The sequence below is a fragment of the Drosophila virilis genome, chromosome 5 (genome assembly GCF_030788295.1).
Source record: "Drosophila virilis strain 15010-1051.87 chromosome 5, Dvir_AGI_RSII-ME, whole genome shotgun sequence".
NCBI classification, from domain to species: domain Eukaryota; kingdom Metazoa; phylum Arthropoda; class Insecta; order Diptera; family Drosophilidae; genus Drosophila; species Drosophila virilis.
In genome coordinates this window covers 21175501-21191095 of record NC_091547.1, presented here as the reverse complement: position 1 = coordinate 21191095, position 15595 = coordinate 21175501, and the positions used below count along the sequence as shown (strand labels likewise).

Sequence of the window (15595 nt, the reverse complement as noted above, 5' to 3'; positions counted from 1 at the left end):
TTTGATGCACTTATCGAATATTAACAGAGATGGAGACACTAAAAATGGGAACCTACAAAATATAGCTTCTATATTCTTACTAAGATCTAGCTGCTAATGTTCTGTCTATGAGTGCCAAATATCGATAAATATCAATATATCGAGTAAATAATAGTCAGATCAAGTACAGATCACGTTTTTTATACCTCCCCTTGCCGCAATGACTAAAATGGTTAAATGTAAAAAGTAATTAAGGAATAAATCTCACAAAGTAAAGTTGATAAAAGTGCTATATATAAAGACACTTCTGATCTGGAGCACAGGGTATCTGCCAGCTCTGCACCAGATGTTCAACTTTTATTTTAAGATTTTCTGAAATTTTGTCACTGCGTATTTTGCTTTTTGTTTTTTTTTTTTTTTTAATAAAGCGCTGAGTTATTGTGACAATTTTAATTGTTTGCCAAATTGTTGGTGCATTATATGCGGACTGAATTATTGTCGAGATACGCGCAGAAGCATTGATTACGTCAGCATAAATTAAGATATACCTGGCGTTGATTTATGCGGACAGGTGTTAATTGTCATCGATTGGCCAATGAATAAGTATCCATAAGTATTCATATATCTGGATATATATACATATATATAGACATATACATATATACGCGTGTATCCACCCAGCAGGAAGCCGTTGGCGTGGGTGCCACAAATAGATATATATTTTTATTTAGCGGAAAAACAAGCGCTAATTGAATGCACTTAAAAGCCTGAACAACTCATGTTTCGTCCACTGATAAACTGCACTTTATGACTCGTGTAATAACCACGAATCCATATTTATATGTATTTACATAATTGCCGAAATATGCACAACAATTTATGTTGTCTTTTTGGCTTGCACCGTAGGGTTCCCGAGTTTTGTAATTGCGCAAATGGGTTAATGGTTATTTGCTGAGCTATTGCTGCTAAAGGGGCAGCTGAATGGGCTGCAAAGAGTTATGTTTCCCAAATTGCCGCAAACTAGAGCAGGAGCACTTATGCAGTTGACCTGATGATAGTAAAAGAGGTTTTAGTTTATATAGAAAACAAATTTCAGGAGTTCCCTAAGGGTGAGCTGAGCAAAAGGAGAGGCTTAAATTTCTGTTAGTTAATACTGAAAGTTAATAATGAAATAAAACTACGTTTAAATTGGTTCGTAATGGTAATACACATTTCGCTAGAACAGGGTTAAAAAATGGTATGAAGATTCGAATGTCTTGGCTCCCAGAAAATAATAATATTCCTTAACGGAAAAAATATATTAGACTTCTAACGTTTACTGAGAGCTGGCAGAAAGGGCAAGTGCTTTGCCACAAATGTTGGATACGAGGTAGGGAGAAATGCCATTTATTTTATTTTATTTTATATTTTATTTTTCCCGTTAATACATATTCCTATTACAACGGGTTTCGTTTCCTTGAGTCATGCCCCAGATTATTAGGGAACTACTTAGTCTTAAACAATTATCCTTAACCTTGTCCTTTAAGAGCAGCACTTGAAACTGTTTAGAAGACCACCCAAAACAACTTCAACTAAGAAGAAAAATAACACACACTCGTTTTTTATAGTTTTGGCCTGAGGTTTTAAATCATTGTAGGCGTGGTCCTAGCACTTACAACATAATTATTATAGAGGGCAACAAGATAGCCAAGAGCTAGGAGTTGCGCCATTAACATGTCTGGCCTGAGAGAGAGAGAGAGAGAGAGAGACACAGAGAGCGAGAGATGAGAACATTTTAATGATGCCATTAATTAGCAAAAATTACCAACAATAAGAAAACATTCTATACAAATTTAACACCCTCAAGGCACAGTGAAGAGAGTGAGTGAGAGAGGGAGCATAGGGAGCGGCGGCAGTTGGCCCAGTCCTTTTGGCCTGTTGTAACACCTTTTGATTTACGTGCAGTGCAGCAGCTCGTGGGCCATAAAACATAGTTAGAACCTTTTTGGCCCAAGTCGAAGCGGGTCTGAGCCAGGCTCATGTAACGCGACAGGGCGCCGTCTGTCTTAACAATTTTGGCCCAAAGCGCCTGCCAGCTACGAGGAGAGATAGAACTGGGCTGCCCAAGTGAGAGAGAGAGAGAGGGCGACAGGTAGGGCGAAAGGGAAAGCCAGCACCCACCGCACGTGCAAAAAATAGTAGAGAAAAGAAGGCATAATAAAAATGTCATGTCCTTGTCTGCTGTTGCCTAGTTGTCCGAGTGTGAGTGTGTGTGTGTGTGTGTGGCCAGCCCGGGCCAAACAGGATTTTGACCAGGTCCAAGGTGCTAAGTGCGGCCGGCTGATATATATTTTTTTTTGTTTCTGTGCGCCTTTTATTGTCTGTAATTTTTGCCAGCCAACATATTTTTCTTTCTTTTGTTTTATTGTTTTTTCGCGCGTCATTATTTCGACTTTTACGTTTGTTTGTTTTTCTGCGGGCCAGGACAACAGCAGCAGCAGCAGCAGCAGCGGCGGCAGCGGCAGCGCCTTCTAGGCCCAGTTTATTTCTCTGGTCTCTGAGCTCTGGTCTCTGGGCCTATATCATTCGCAGCTCTGTTTATTCTGACATTGAGTGACATTGCAGTGCAACTGTCAATGTTACTTGGCATTTGTTGCATTTCAGTTGCTTTTGGTTTTTGTCTTAAGCCCTTTACCCACTGAAGATGGCTTGAAAAGGGGGTATTTTGTTTATATAGCAGGCAGACGAAGTCATCTTCAAACTCATAAAATATAGCCATGTTCTTATGTCTGTCCACGTCGATCTCTGAGTTTCTAAGAGCTAGAGTCTAGAAATTTAGAATGTCGACTCTTCTATTACAAATCAACGATAGATTGCCATACAAAATCATTAAGTTTTGGCAACAAGCTGAGGAGAAAATTTAAAAGTAAAGTTTTCATAGTGTGAAAGGAAGAAGCAGCACAGCTAGTTTTAAAGTATTTGCGATTTCTTGTGCCGGTACTGTGTACAGGGTATGTGCTAGTTAAGCTCTATCGACAAGTGCTTTCTTACTTGTTCAGCCAGTTCCTCTAGCTCCAGCTTAATTAAGGCTTCAGGTGTAAATGCTCATAAAATGTTGCCAGCGCCGCTGCCACACAGCAAATTATGCGAACACACACATCGGCTTCAGCACAGTGGGTAACCCTCTTCTAAAAGCTAAGCCTGTCCCTTTTAGTTTTTACGTGTTTCCCTTTTTTCAAGCATATTGCAAATCGATTCGTTGGAAATATAAACTTGAATTGTTGCACTGACAACGTCGTCAGCGCTGTTGATGATCAGCTTGACTGTGGTTGGGCATTTTGTCAGTGGAATATTTAGAAACAAGAACTTGTTGAACTTACATTAACTCTTTCAGTAGCGGAAGCCGAGTAAAATGGTTAAGAGTATACCCTATCTGCATATGAATATAGCTTAATCTGCTTAATTGATAAATACCGTATCTTAAGCACATTTTATTCACTTTATCATAGTCCTAAGCAGCTCTAAGCTTCTCCCTTCCTCAAGTTTTTCTGTAGCCAAGTCTGATGTTTTGTGATTATTCTTCATCTCTGTCGCTCTCTCTCTCTCTCTTTAAAGCTTTCTTTTCTCGTTGGAATACTTTGGTTTCGAGCTCTATATTACTCTTTGAGTTATTTTACCTATATTTAAAATGTTTTGTCCTGCTTTGCTTTTATAGGTATCTTTCTTGACTTGAACACCTTCTTTTTGCCACCACGTAAGTGTCTCTCAAGTGTATGTTTCTCTCCCTTGGAACACCTTTCCTGAGGTAAATTTCCTCAAGCATCCATTAAGTTGCGCTAACTTTCTTGCTCTTATTTACTCTTTTTTGAGTAAGTTCAAGTTTCTCTGTCTCTAACGTCTGTATTCCTCTCGATGGCCTCACCAAAGTCTTCGCTACGTCTTTTCTGTCTTGTGTGCCCCACTCTGTCAAGTTTCATGCTCTCTTCCCTCGGTTTCTACTTTATGCTCTAACGCCCTTCTGCATTCTTTCTGGCGCCTTAGCCTTATTTGGTAATTTGCGCTAATCTGGCGCATTTCTCGTCACTCGGCATTTTGAGCTTTGGGCTGATCCTGACTTTCCAGACGCCTCGGTCAATGTCCTATGGTTATTTTATTTTTGGCTGAATTTTGTTTTATGTGGCCAAAAGCTGACCTGTTACCTGCAAATCTTTTCAGTCGGCGGCTGCCGCGTCCCTTTAATAATGAGATAAGAAAACATTTTACGTTCGTTTTGGTTTTTTTTTTATATTTTTTCTGGACAGACTCTGGCAGCGACAACAGGAGCAGCTCCACGCGGATAACTCTATTAAAAATTATTGAAAGCATTATTTTATGGCTGTCCATGGCCATTGATTGCTTTTGCCAGCGGAAATCGCTTAATGGTATTCCAAGGAAACCATTTGGATAGCCTGTACAACACCCCGCCCCTGGGTGGTCTCTGCCCCCACAAAGAGAAAAGAAAAAAGTAGAAAAAAACAACAATTGAGTTGGTTACGTCAGTTACCCCGTCATTGTTGGTTGTTGTTGTTATTCGAGCAGCAATTACCTGCTACAAATGATGTGCCAATTGTATGCCATCACACGAATAGCTCCACCCCAATTCCCAGCTATTTGCACTCCCCAATGCCCATCCAAAATGGGCAATTACCAGTGCTCCAAATGTTGCCAGCAAGGTGTCGGCAGGCACGCATTGTCATTTAGTCAAGATACAAGTACAAGCCGCAGCACGAATGTGAATATGAATTAACCAATACGGGCATGGACAGTGATGCCAGGCGTGTGTGTTCACAGTGAATGCAAGTTGAGGCTTGCAAACGAAATCGTGACATCTGTTGTCTAGCTTACTTAGCCATATTAGTGCTAAAACTCTTTGGGAATTATAAAATGTGCTCTTGTGACTGTTTCTTTTTAACCTTTGTCAACATTTTCTTAAAATAGCCAACAAAAAAAAAATAAATTTTACAATATATCTTCGGCTTACAGTTTTATTTGTATGTTCCCAAGCAACTAAATCGAAGAGCACAATTTAATACTTAAGCATATTCAGGGTTACAACTATATAGGAAATAACTTTTAAATGCCTCCCAAAACTTCTTGGTAACAATTGTGTAAACTGTGATCACTGGTTCAACTGAACGCGCCAACGTGCCGCATTGCTCAACACTGGCACACCTGGAGCTGCGCCATCAGCTGGGGCAGACATCTAACAGATATAACGAAGGCGTCGCGTGCAACAAAATGTGCCCCGTACAATCGACAGACACGCAATTTTTGTTAACCAAATAAAAAAAAAATAACGAAAAAAACTAAAAAAAAAGAAGCCCAAAAAATCGAAAAACCGACGCCCTACGTCCGCCTCAGCACATTAACAACTGCCTAAATACACAAGTTTTTCGCTTCTTTATGATATTCGTATGATTAAAAGCTTCATTTGCATGGCAAGGAGGCGGTAGGGACAAAGTGTTTGAAGTGCACAAAAAAGACCCGGCCAAGACCGAGACCCGAGACCCGGGCCAAGTTCAAGTCATGCAACAGCAGAAGCTCATTATACGGTAGTATAGAGTCTCTTACGTGTACGAAAACTCCGAACTTAAGCCCAGAACTCAGAATTTGCATGGCTGCACGCGATGTCGACTTTACGTAATTGGAAAGTGCCTGTTTGAAAAAAAGTAAAGAGAAAATACCAGAACGGAACGTGTCTTCCCTTCTGTAAGCAGTAGTAGTTCGGTTGTGGGTGGAGGCAGCGAGGGGAATTCCTGCCCGTTGATTTTAAGGCATGGCCACCTTGTAAATGAATTGATTTATTCGTGCGGCACAAGCCAACTGACAAATTAATGCATTTCCGTTCTGCGGCATTATCGGCGCTGCCAAAACCCGACCTGACAGCTGTCCAGATCTTGGCCAATCTCAAGCACATAAATACTAGATATAAAACTTAGCGTACATGTGTATAACATTTAGTTTTTCCTATTTTTCGTTTTGTTTTTTTTTTCCGAATTGCTGGCGCCATCAGTTGCGACATTTCCTGTGCTTGTTGAACAAATTTCTTTGTCATTCTTGGCCAATTCTTGGAAATTGTTTGGATTTAGTGAAAGTTTTTTTCGATTTCAAATCAAATAATACGTAGGCATAGAAGAATTTATAAAGGTGTTGTATGAAGATTTGGGGAAAACCCCAGTTTCGGGGGGAAATAATATACACACTTTCCGTTGTTCTTCATCAAATATATTTTTATGAATTAAAATAACTGTAGAGTTTGCATATTTGTAATATTTTGCCACCCACAAAATCTTTGCTGCAATTCTTTACATAAACATCTCAAACTTCCTTTGTTTTAAGTTTCTTCTGTCTTCAATCAGTTTCTTAAATTTAGCAATCCTTCAAAACTCGGATATTTTTCCATATACTCTATCAGCATGATAGCCTCTATTTGCCGCCTCTTCATTTTTTCTAATTTTCACCATATAATAGCAGATGAGAAGCAGCTCCATAAATGCAACTTCTTTTTGTTTTTTAAACAGTTTTATCTATTGCTAAAAAAAAACTTAAATTAAAATTTTCCAACAATTCGTGCGTAATTTCAATCGATATACATATATTTTATTTCCCACACACGTAAATGAAAAATTTCTATCTCATCGCAGCACAAATTATTCATGGAAGTTGAAGTGTCCACCGAGTCTCTGCTGAACACCAGTCTGTGTGTTCGATAATAATGATGATAAATGCCGTGCTGGGTATTATGTACAATTTAAAGGGTATTTAAGGGATCAAGAACAGGCGGCAGACGACGCGTTCTCGGGCCACAAGATCAAGATCAGGCCGAATGCTCTAACGATCCTCGTTGTAGCCGGTTGTCGGGTTCGTTTTTAGAGCTCGTTGATTTATAAAAAAAAGGGCAGGAGAGAGAGAGAGAGAGAGAGAGAGAGAGAGAGAGAGGAAGAAAGAGAGGGAGAGTGCGTGTGCGAGAGAGACGATCGCATGTTTAGAAATATAAAAAAAATTCGTTGCATTGCCTTTTTGTTGTTGCTGGGAGTGACGAAAGATCATGTCCATTAGGTCGTCTGCAGCCAGTTAATGGCTCAAAATAAAATACAAAAAGGGTCCACAACGGTGGCTGATGCGATCAGCTCTGTTCCACATGAGATTGATATGTTTTCCGGGGCACGGCCGACGATCATATCGCACTGATTATAGTTTTGTGGTTTTAATATTCATGTCGATTATAACGCAAAGTCGGCTAAGCCGAACAGCTTAAAACCATCTTACTCTCTCTCTCTTCTCCCTCTCTCTCTCACTCTCTCTCTCTTTCTGGGAGCGATATTTATTTGATGAATTTATTGCGCCGTTGATCAGCGTCGATCGGCGGCGTTTTGTTTTATCTGTCAGCCATGAAAGCGGCATTTCTTTCATATCATACACGAGTTATCTTTCTGGTCTGGTTCTGGTCTGGTCTGCGACTCGTAAAATGCGCTATTTAATGGCTTGGAGTGTGGCTAGTATGACTAAGCTTCAGATCATCCAACAGATTATCATGTGGTTGTCGAATTTTTATTGATCGGCCATAAAGCAGCAGCTGCCACTAGTTTCATTGGGATAGGCATCGTTTTTTTTTTTCGGGGATCGCATGTCAAATATATTTAATATTTGATATTAAAAATGCTATCGGAGATCTTTGATAATATAAAGTATCTTAAGGTTGATATTATATGTGAAGTATGTTTAGTTAATACCTAATAAAATGTGCATATGAAAGAATTTGTGGAGTTTTATAGATGCTATGTGATTATTTTTTTAAATGTTCGTGATTGAAAGAGTTTCTCGGAATAGAAGCTGATTCATGTGCTTGAGAAGTAGAATGAGAGTGAATTCTATTTGTATATATATATTTTTTAAGATCATTCAAGTATTTTTTGATTGACTTTGATTGAAGAAATTCACAGAGAAAGAGAAAATAGACATATATAGAAATTGACTATTCCTGCTGAAATTGAAACGGCGACTTCTCGCTTGCTTGTTCGACGCTCAGAGACTCAAGTCACATAAGTCACAGAAAATGATAATACAAGCTCTAAGAAAACGTATTTGTAAATTAGTTAGGCACATGCGAGTTAACTTTGTCTGAGATTAATACAAATAAATTATTTCTCACGCCCAAAAAAAAAAAAGAAACCAAAAAACGTAGAAGAAAAATTCTAAGAACTTTTGATTTCAATGCATTGACTAGCTGAGAGTTCAGCTCCTTTGTCAGTTGCTTTTGGAGTGAAGTGCGTAATTGCTGACAATGCAGCTCCTGCCAGATTGAAAACGCGAACGCTCATTACCAATAGGAAAACGAATACGAAAAGTGAAGATCGAAGCCCATTGAAAGCAAACAAGAGGGCAGCGCTTTGAAGCCAAGCCGAAGTTCAAAAGCAAGCCCCATTGTTATTTAAATTCAAGCAGCAAGAGCGAGGGGCTGACAAAGGGAGAGGGAGAGCGGTAGAGGGAGAGAAAGAGAGAGCGACAGAGGGCGGCACTTGAGCGTGGAACGGTAGTGAGGCGGCTGGACTCGGACACGGCAATGGGAATGAGTTTTCTTTGAGAATGGAGAAAAACTATATGAAATTGGCGCTTAAATATTTTCTGGGCACTGTGGGAAACAATAATATTGAAACAGAGAAACGAAAGAAAAGTCAAGAAGAAGAAGTGGCCACAGGGAACGGGCCAGCGCCCCCATCCCACCTGGCATGCCCCTGCTGCTTACTTAAACTGTAAACTTGAAATGGCCACTTGAGTTTTGAAGCGTTAAGTGGAAATCAATGGCGGTGCCCGAGCCCGAGACAGAGACCGAGACCGAGAGCCGGGTTAGCCAAGGTTTCAGCTCTGCGAGCCCGGCAGAAAGATCGAGTGAAGCAATTGACCAAAAACTGTCGAACCTGGCTCTGGGTTTTTCGTCTGACGACTGACGATCGGCAAGCGGTACACTTGTTCAGCTTTGTTGTTGACCATGTTTTTCTTTTTTAACCGTTCTGCGCCTCGTTGTTTTTTCTTCGCCTAAAACGCGGCAGAGCGAACGCGCGCGCTGCGCGGTAGGTAAAAAATGCAGTTGAGATTCTTTTCGTCATTGTTGTTGTTGTTGTTGTTGTTGTTTTCTGCTGTCGTCGGCTTCTCTTGGAAATTTGTTTGTGCGCAACGGAAATGCATTTATTTGTCCACAACTTGGACGCAGCGTTTAATGATGTGACCGCCTCTCGACACTCCGCCACACCGCACCGCACCGCACCGCCCTGCATCACTCCTACCCGAACTCCAACTCCAAGTCCGAGTCGAAGAGCTCGCTCTTTGCCACCGCGCGGGGCGTTAATTGATGAATCGGCGCAACGCTGCTTGAGCAGGTTCAATGACAAGCCCTGCCACTGCCTTTGGTCCTAACCCTACTCCTACCCCTAGCCCTAGACCTACCTGTTACCCTGTTACCCGGCATGTGCTATTTCTTGGAATTTTCACGGCATGATTTCCTTTCCCAGTGGTTCGTTTGCATGTGTCCCGAAAAAAAAAAAAAAATACTTTCATACATGGGTTTTTCCATGTTAAACACATCTATTTAAATTTTAATGATGTTTGTAATGATGGTGCTAAATATTTCCCACATTATTATCACCTATCTATCATTGAGTAAAATTTCGAGCTGTGTGCAGCTCGTTGGGGGTACTGTAAAGGTCGTTATGTTTCAGTTTATTTTATCAAATTAGTTGTTCAATAACTTGGTCTACACAATTGTGAAACTGCTTTTATATAAATGAATATACTATAAAAAATAGATTTATATAAAATATATAAACCAAAAATACGGAAAGTTACTCAAAATCAGCATCAAATAAATTAATAAAATAAAATTAACAAACAAAATAGATAAAATAAATTAAATCAAACAAAATATATATACATAAAAATGTATGAAATAATATATAAATATTCGGTAGTCATTCGGTAATTATAACTTTTCAAATTATTTTAAATTTGTGTCTTTTGCTGTTGGAAATTTTGAATATTGAACAAAAATAATGTTCAAAATGAAGAATAGTATTTCTTCTACCTACATATATTTCAAATCTTTCGATTTTTATATCGTTTAATTTACATGATATAAATCTTACAAGGGCTGCTTGAGGATGGCTTAGAACGGATTATATATCGAGTAATTTGCTAGTCTCAGTATAAAAGGAAAGCCCATCTGAAGATCCAAAAATATCATTACTTAAACAAACTTATCAAAGTTATCACATATTTGCTCAGCACACTTCACTTTGGCGCTGTGCTTGGCGCTTTTTTTTATTTATTTATTATTTTTGTATAATTTCTAACTCTGATTGAGAGCTGGCGCTGGGCAGCCTTCAACGATGCCCAACAATGCTAAACAGTTTTAATGAACTACAAGGCAAACACACACACACACACACACACACACACACACACACACACACACACACACACACACACATGTGGAAAAAATGTTCATTGAAATCAGCTTGTGGCCGAAAATAGCTTGGCAACATATAAGACAATGATCATCGGGGACTCTTGGCCGAAAACCCTTGTCTATTTGATAAAGAAATTAACAGCTAAGAACTTGTTACAACGAGCGCCGCATTGGTAACTCTCGAGGGTGAGGTGTTGATTGGGCAACGCCCTGGACAGCAGCAATTCGATGTTGCCACTCTTTTGGTTGATTTGTCGGCCGGGTGAGAGATAGAAATGATTGCGTTCTTTTAAATTTATGATCGCACATGATGAGCAATAAAATGTTTTATAGCCCAGGGGCTGCTGGCCCCACATTTGCTACCCTTTCGTCGGCAGAGGTACATAAATGTGCGGCACATACCACGACCTCAACAACTTTTGGCTTTAGTCTACCAAATTAAATCATGTGATTTATTGCTTGGCTGTTGGATTTTTCAGCGTACGTTTGCGGCGCGGTTTTCCAGCGGTCCAGCGTTTGTTTCCATTTTCCCTTTTTTCCCCTGCCTGGCGGGCGGTTGGTGGGGTGCAATTGATTGAAATGTCAAGATTCATTAGCCACGAGGCGCTTAATTGCGCCCGAGTAGCACAGGAGCGGTTCAGCAGCAGATGCGGGTGCCGTCTGTTATGTTTAAATTCTCTGTATTATTTCCACTAATTCCTGCCAGACTCTATTATGGATATCTGTGCTTTGCACACTTCCAACCTTGAGCTGCTTGAGCTGGGCGGAAAAACCCGTAAACAATTTGCGCACAAGTGCTGCGCATCGGGTTTAACCAAAGCCGCTTAGACTTGCCATGGCTCGTAAAACCCAAACATGTATTTTTATTTATTGTTTTGTTTTATTCATAAATCCAAAACATGGCCAAATAAGCCAGGAACTACCTGAGCTTCTGCCCATGCAAATGAATGAAACGCTCTCCAAGGTACGCCGCAGTGGGCGTGTAAATTGACAAAGGAACTTTTCGCACATTAGTCTTAAGTGCAGCGGCCCTTTTTTCTGTCTCTCTCTCTATATATTTTCTTCTCATATTTTTTTTGTACACCAGCTGGAAATTTTCACGCGCATTTTGCACCTGTTGTTTGGCATTTGTTGTGCTGCTTGAAAATGTGCAAAAACACGCCGGAAAACAGAAAGAAAAAGAGCGATAAACAATAGACATGACGTTAGAACATTTAGGGTCCTGCTGGTTTTAGCTCGTGCTGCGACCCTTCCCGCTCACAATCGAACCGAGCCGAGTCTTTCGTGGCAGCTGCAGGCTGTCGGGCGGGCAGCGGCACTTAATTAGCCACGGCCTGACTGTGGTGCGGGCTGCCTGGCCCGCCCCGCACCTGGCTCGGCACGGCTCGGCCTGCCGACAAAGTCCAGTGAAAGTTGATGCGATTCGTTGCGTATTTTTTTATTATTATTATTATTATTTTTAGTCTCGACGGTCTCCAGTCATAAATTTGCCAATTTATGCGACAAATCGCCAAAAGAGTCGCACAAATGTGGTCTACGAATCTTGCAATTGGGTCGGCTTTTCGACTTGGCTATGCGGCTTGGTAAAGATGTGGACAAATTCTGCATGTGCTACCACAAGTTTCAGACAAACTTGGCTTACATTTCGCTTGACAGGTGCAAATTTGAACTAATTAAACAATTGTTATACCAAATATTACTGCTTAAGGTTCGTGTGTGGGGCGACGCGCCTCTATATGAAATTTTATAATAATTTTAATGTTCTCCAAAGGGCAAAGCGTTTTCTCTGCTCTTGATTTGCCCGTTGCTTGCAGCTTGTAATTCCCAACAAGTTCAAACATCGAGACGCGGAAAGTTCTTGAAGAAGTTTCTTTACAAATTGGCTCTGTATCAGCTCAAATTAATTAAGCTAATAATTATGCCATGTAGAAAGTGAAAAGGAATTTAATATATTCTTCATTTTGTTTATATAACTATTGTGCGTCCTTGCCTGTGGCTTCCTAGAAAAATCTATCATTCACATTTAGTGAGACAAGTCTCAGTTGAATTTTCATATGGATTTTTAGAAACAAATTTGAACGCTTAGCATCACCCACCAAATCTTTGACCCCCATTGATAAGTACAAAAACCATCGGCTCAACTAAATCCTTTTAAGGGCTTGTAGTACTTATATTAAGTTTAAATTATTCAATATTCAATATATGCTCATCACAAATCGAATTTCTAAGTTCCTAAAATTTAAAAAAAAATAACAAAAAAAACTTTTAAGATATGCGAGTTAAATGTAGCTGAATAACAGCTGCAACACGTCTGCAACATTATTATATTGAAAAAAAAAAAAAAAATGTTTATAATAAACAGTTGCACTTGTTGTTAAAGTAATGTCTGCTTTTTGGTCCAGTCAAGTGATTGTGGAATGAGTTTTGGGCTCGGTTTGGGACGAGATACTTCATATGCAGCTCTCACATTGTCATTGTCATGGAAATGAAAGCAACAGAAACAACAATTGTTGCTGAATGTTGTATGTTATTGTTAGTGAAAGGCTGCCAACGAAAAAGTTAAATTAGATGCAACAAATACGAAATGTGATGGCATTTCCTGCAGACGTGTCAATAAACAAAAGAAAATGAGCAGAATAAGCAGCATAGAGAGGTATATATTAAAGTGTTACTGGCGCACTTGAGCTGCGTCTTATGTTTGGATATTTGTAGTTCGAACTCCTTTTTTTTTAGTGGGGTGAGGGAAAGGGGGGAAGTTGTAAATTGTATTTGTGGTACTTACGTATCTGTGAAATGTCTGTCACTGAGACTGTTCCTTCCGCAGCTAGGTGTATGGCTTTGTTGTGTGCACACTGTGACATTATTACGTAATCTTCTACTGTACATAATGCACCTGAAATCACCACCTGAGGAAGACAAAAATAGAGAGAGAGAGAGAGACAGAGAGAGTGAGTGAGAGGGCGAACTTATTAGAGAGTGTGTATTTTATCACTGGCGCTCTTATCGCACGTATCTATAACAGCCAATCAATATTGTATCTTATAGATACAATACACAACAACCTAAATTGCATACCAGTGTTTACAGCTTGTCAAACACACACACACACACACACACACACACGCACATTCGAGTATGCTCACTGCGCCTTTTTATGACTTCCTCCGTGCACCCGCCCACCCCCGCTCTATGGCGTAGCTCGGTAGTCGCCTGTTTGTAATTTATCATGTTTGATTTGTTGTCTTTTTTTGATATTTTATAACATTCATTCATAATCGCGCCTTTGATTTAATGAATTTATTGTTAGTTTCTTTTTTTTTTTTCGTTTGGTTTTTCTAAGCTCTGTGGCGGCGCTTGGCTCTTTTATTATTGTGCCAGGTCAGGTTGTAAATTAGAATGGCAACTGAATCGTGTTATATTAGGCACCCCAACTGTCAGACTTAAGCATGTTTTATGGCTCATCCGTAGACCATGTAATAAGTTACGCAAATATGGTATGTTGTTAGATTGGCTGTGATTATTTTTGTATTTGTAATTTAAAACTATAATGCGATTTATTTGTGCAATAGTCATATGTTATACCCAGGGGCTTATAGCAATATTTATGCTATTTTTTCAATTCTCTATAATAAGTCTAGACTCTTATTTTAAATAAAGTTTTGTGATTAAGATGCCTAGTTTCTTGTTCTCAACTAGATTTTATTTTCTATCACATTGTTCTCCTGCATGTCCTCCATGGGTTAATATCTATAATTTCTTATGGAAAAGTGAAACCATAAGCTCTTTGATCTATTTGCTACGCCTCGCTTTCATCTGCGTCAGATTACGCTTTGTTATTTCTCTTCACGCACAGCATCCTCTCTCTGCGCTTCTCAAATTAGTTCACATATCGATAACATCGCATACCCTTTCTATTGCTTTGACTGCTTTATCAACCCTCACTGCTCTCCCCAAACCCTTTGTACTCTTCAGCTGCATTAAGTGCTTGGCGCCACAACCGAAACCCTCAAATTTGTAGACCACCCAAAGAGTCCAATGCACACAAACGCCCCCAACCCCACCCCATGCACATGTTAACCACTCCAGAGAGCACTTGACTCCAGTCGTGGCCTCTCGAGATTGGCATCCGCTTGGCTTACAGCCTCATTCACAAGTAGCTTCCACAAATTAGCCAAGTTATAATTCAACTTCTTAAGCTACCCGCTACTCACTTCTCGCTTCTGGTGGAACGAGCCTGAAGACAACAAGAACTAAAACTGAAACTGAAAACGAAACCCAACGAAATCTTATCGCACACTTTGTCATGCTTTTGGTGAACGCCAAGGGGGAGGGGGCTGGTGGTGGTACACCTAGCACATTGAAAATTTATGCTCCGCATAACCTCGTTTCATACTTCGCTTCAAAGTTTTTTCCCAAGCGTAGTTAACGCTACTTCAACGTGCTTCAAGATACAAAAGTGGAAAGGTTCGTTGGGGTATTTGGCAGCGGGTTTGGGGGTGGTTGGTAAAACGCATTATTTTGTAATTATCGACAGAGTTCTAATAAATAAAACGAATGTGCGACGTACACAAAATAAAAATAAAAAATAGAAAAAATTAAGATAGAACAGCTAACTGCGACGCCGAAGTTAAGATACTCTTACAATAATGTGACTTAGATATGCCACATGGGAAGTCTTTATTTTCGATCCGATTTGATGTGCTTTTGGGGAGAACTGGAGGAGAGAATGGGAGAATTGTTAGGCTCTCAGCTGCTGAGTCATGATTATAGGAATATCAGCAAAGCAAGCCAAACATTTTGATCAAGCTCGAATGTTTTCACTTTATGGGGCTTAGAATTATCTTCTGACATGTGTTGCCCACTTCATGACAATTTCATAATACCCTCAAGTTAGGGTATTTATGGAAACATCGCATGGCCCCGCACAACACTTTGCGACTGGGTTATAATTTTTGTTTTCTTTTTGTGGGTTGATGAAATTATGAATGAAGATAAGGTATGCCACAGAACTTTTGAATGGGCCTGTATGCGTGTGTGGGCGTGTGCGTTTATATTTGGGCTTGTTGTTATTGTTGAAAATGCGATTACTTTTAGAGAAACGCAGAAATTCTATTTATCGTTCAAAATCTTCAATAA

The 15595-nt window shown here is 39.8% G+C and overlaps 1 protein-coding gene across 3 annotated transcripts in view; it reads right to left on the bottom strand.

Moving 5' to 3' along the window:
* The window catches only part of ths (thisbe), an 86965-nt gene that overhangs the window by 19003 nt on the left and 52367 nt on the right, over positions 1-15595 (bottom strand). For all 3 annotated transcript variants that reach the window (XM_032437217.2, XM_070209894.1, XM_032437218.2), the window contains one exon: positions 13242-13365. In XM_032437217.2, the coding sequence (XP_032293108.1) occupies positions 13242-13365 (124 nt within the window). The remainder of the gene's footprint in view (positions 1-13241; positions 13366-15595) is intronic.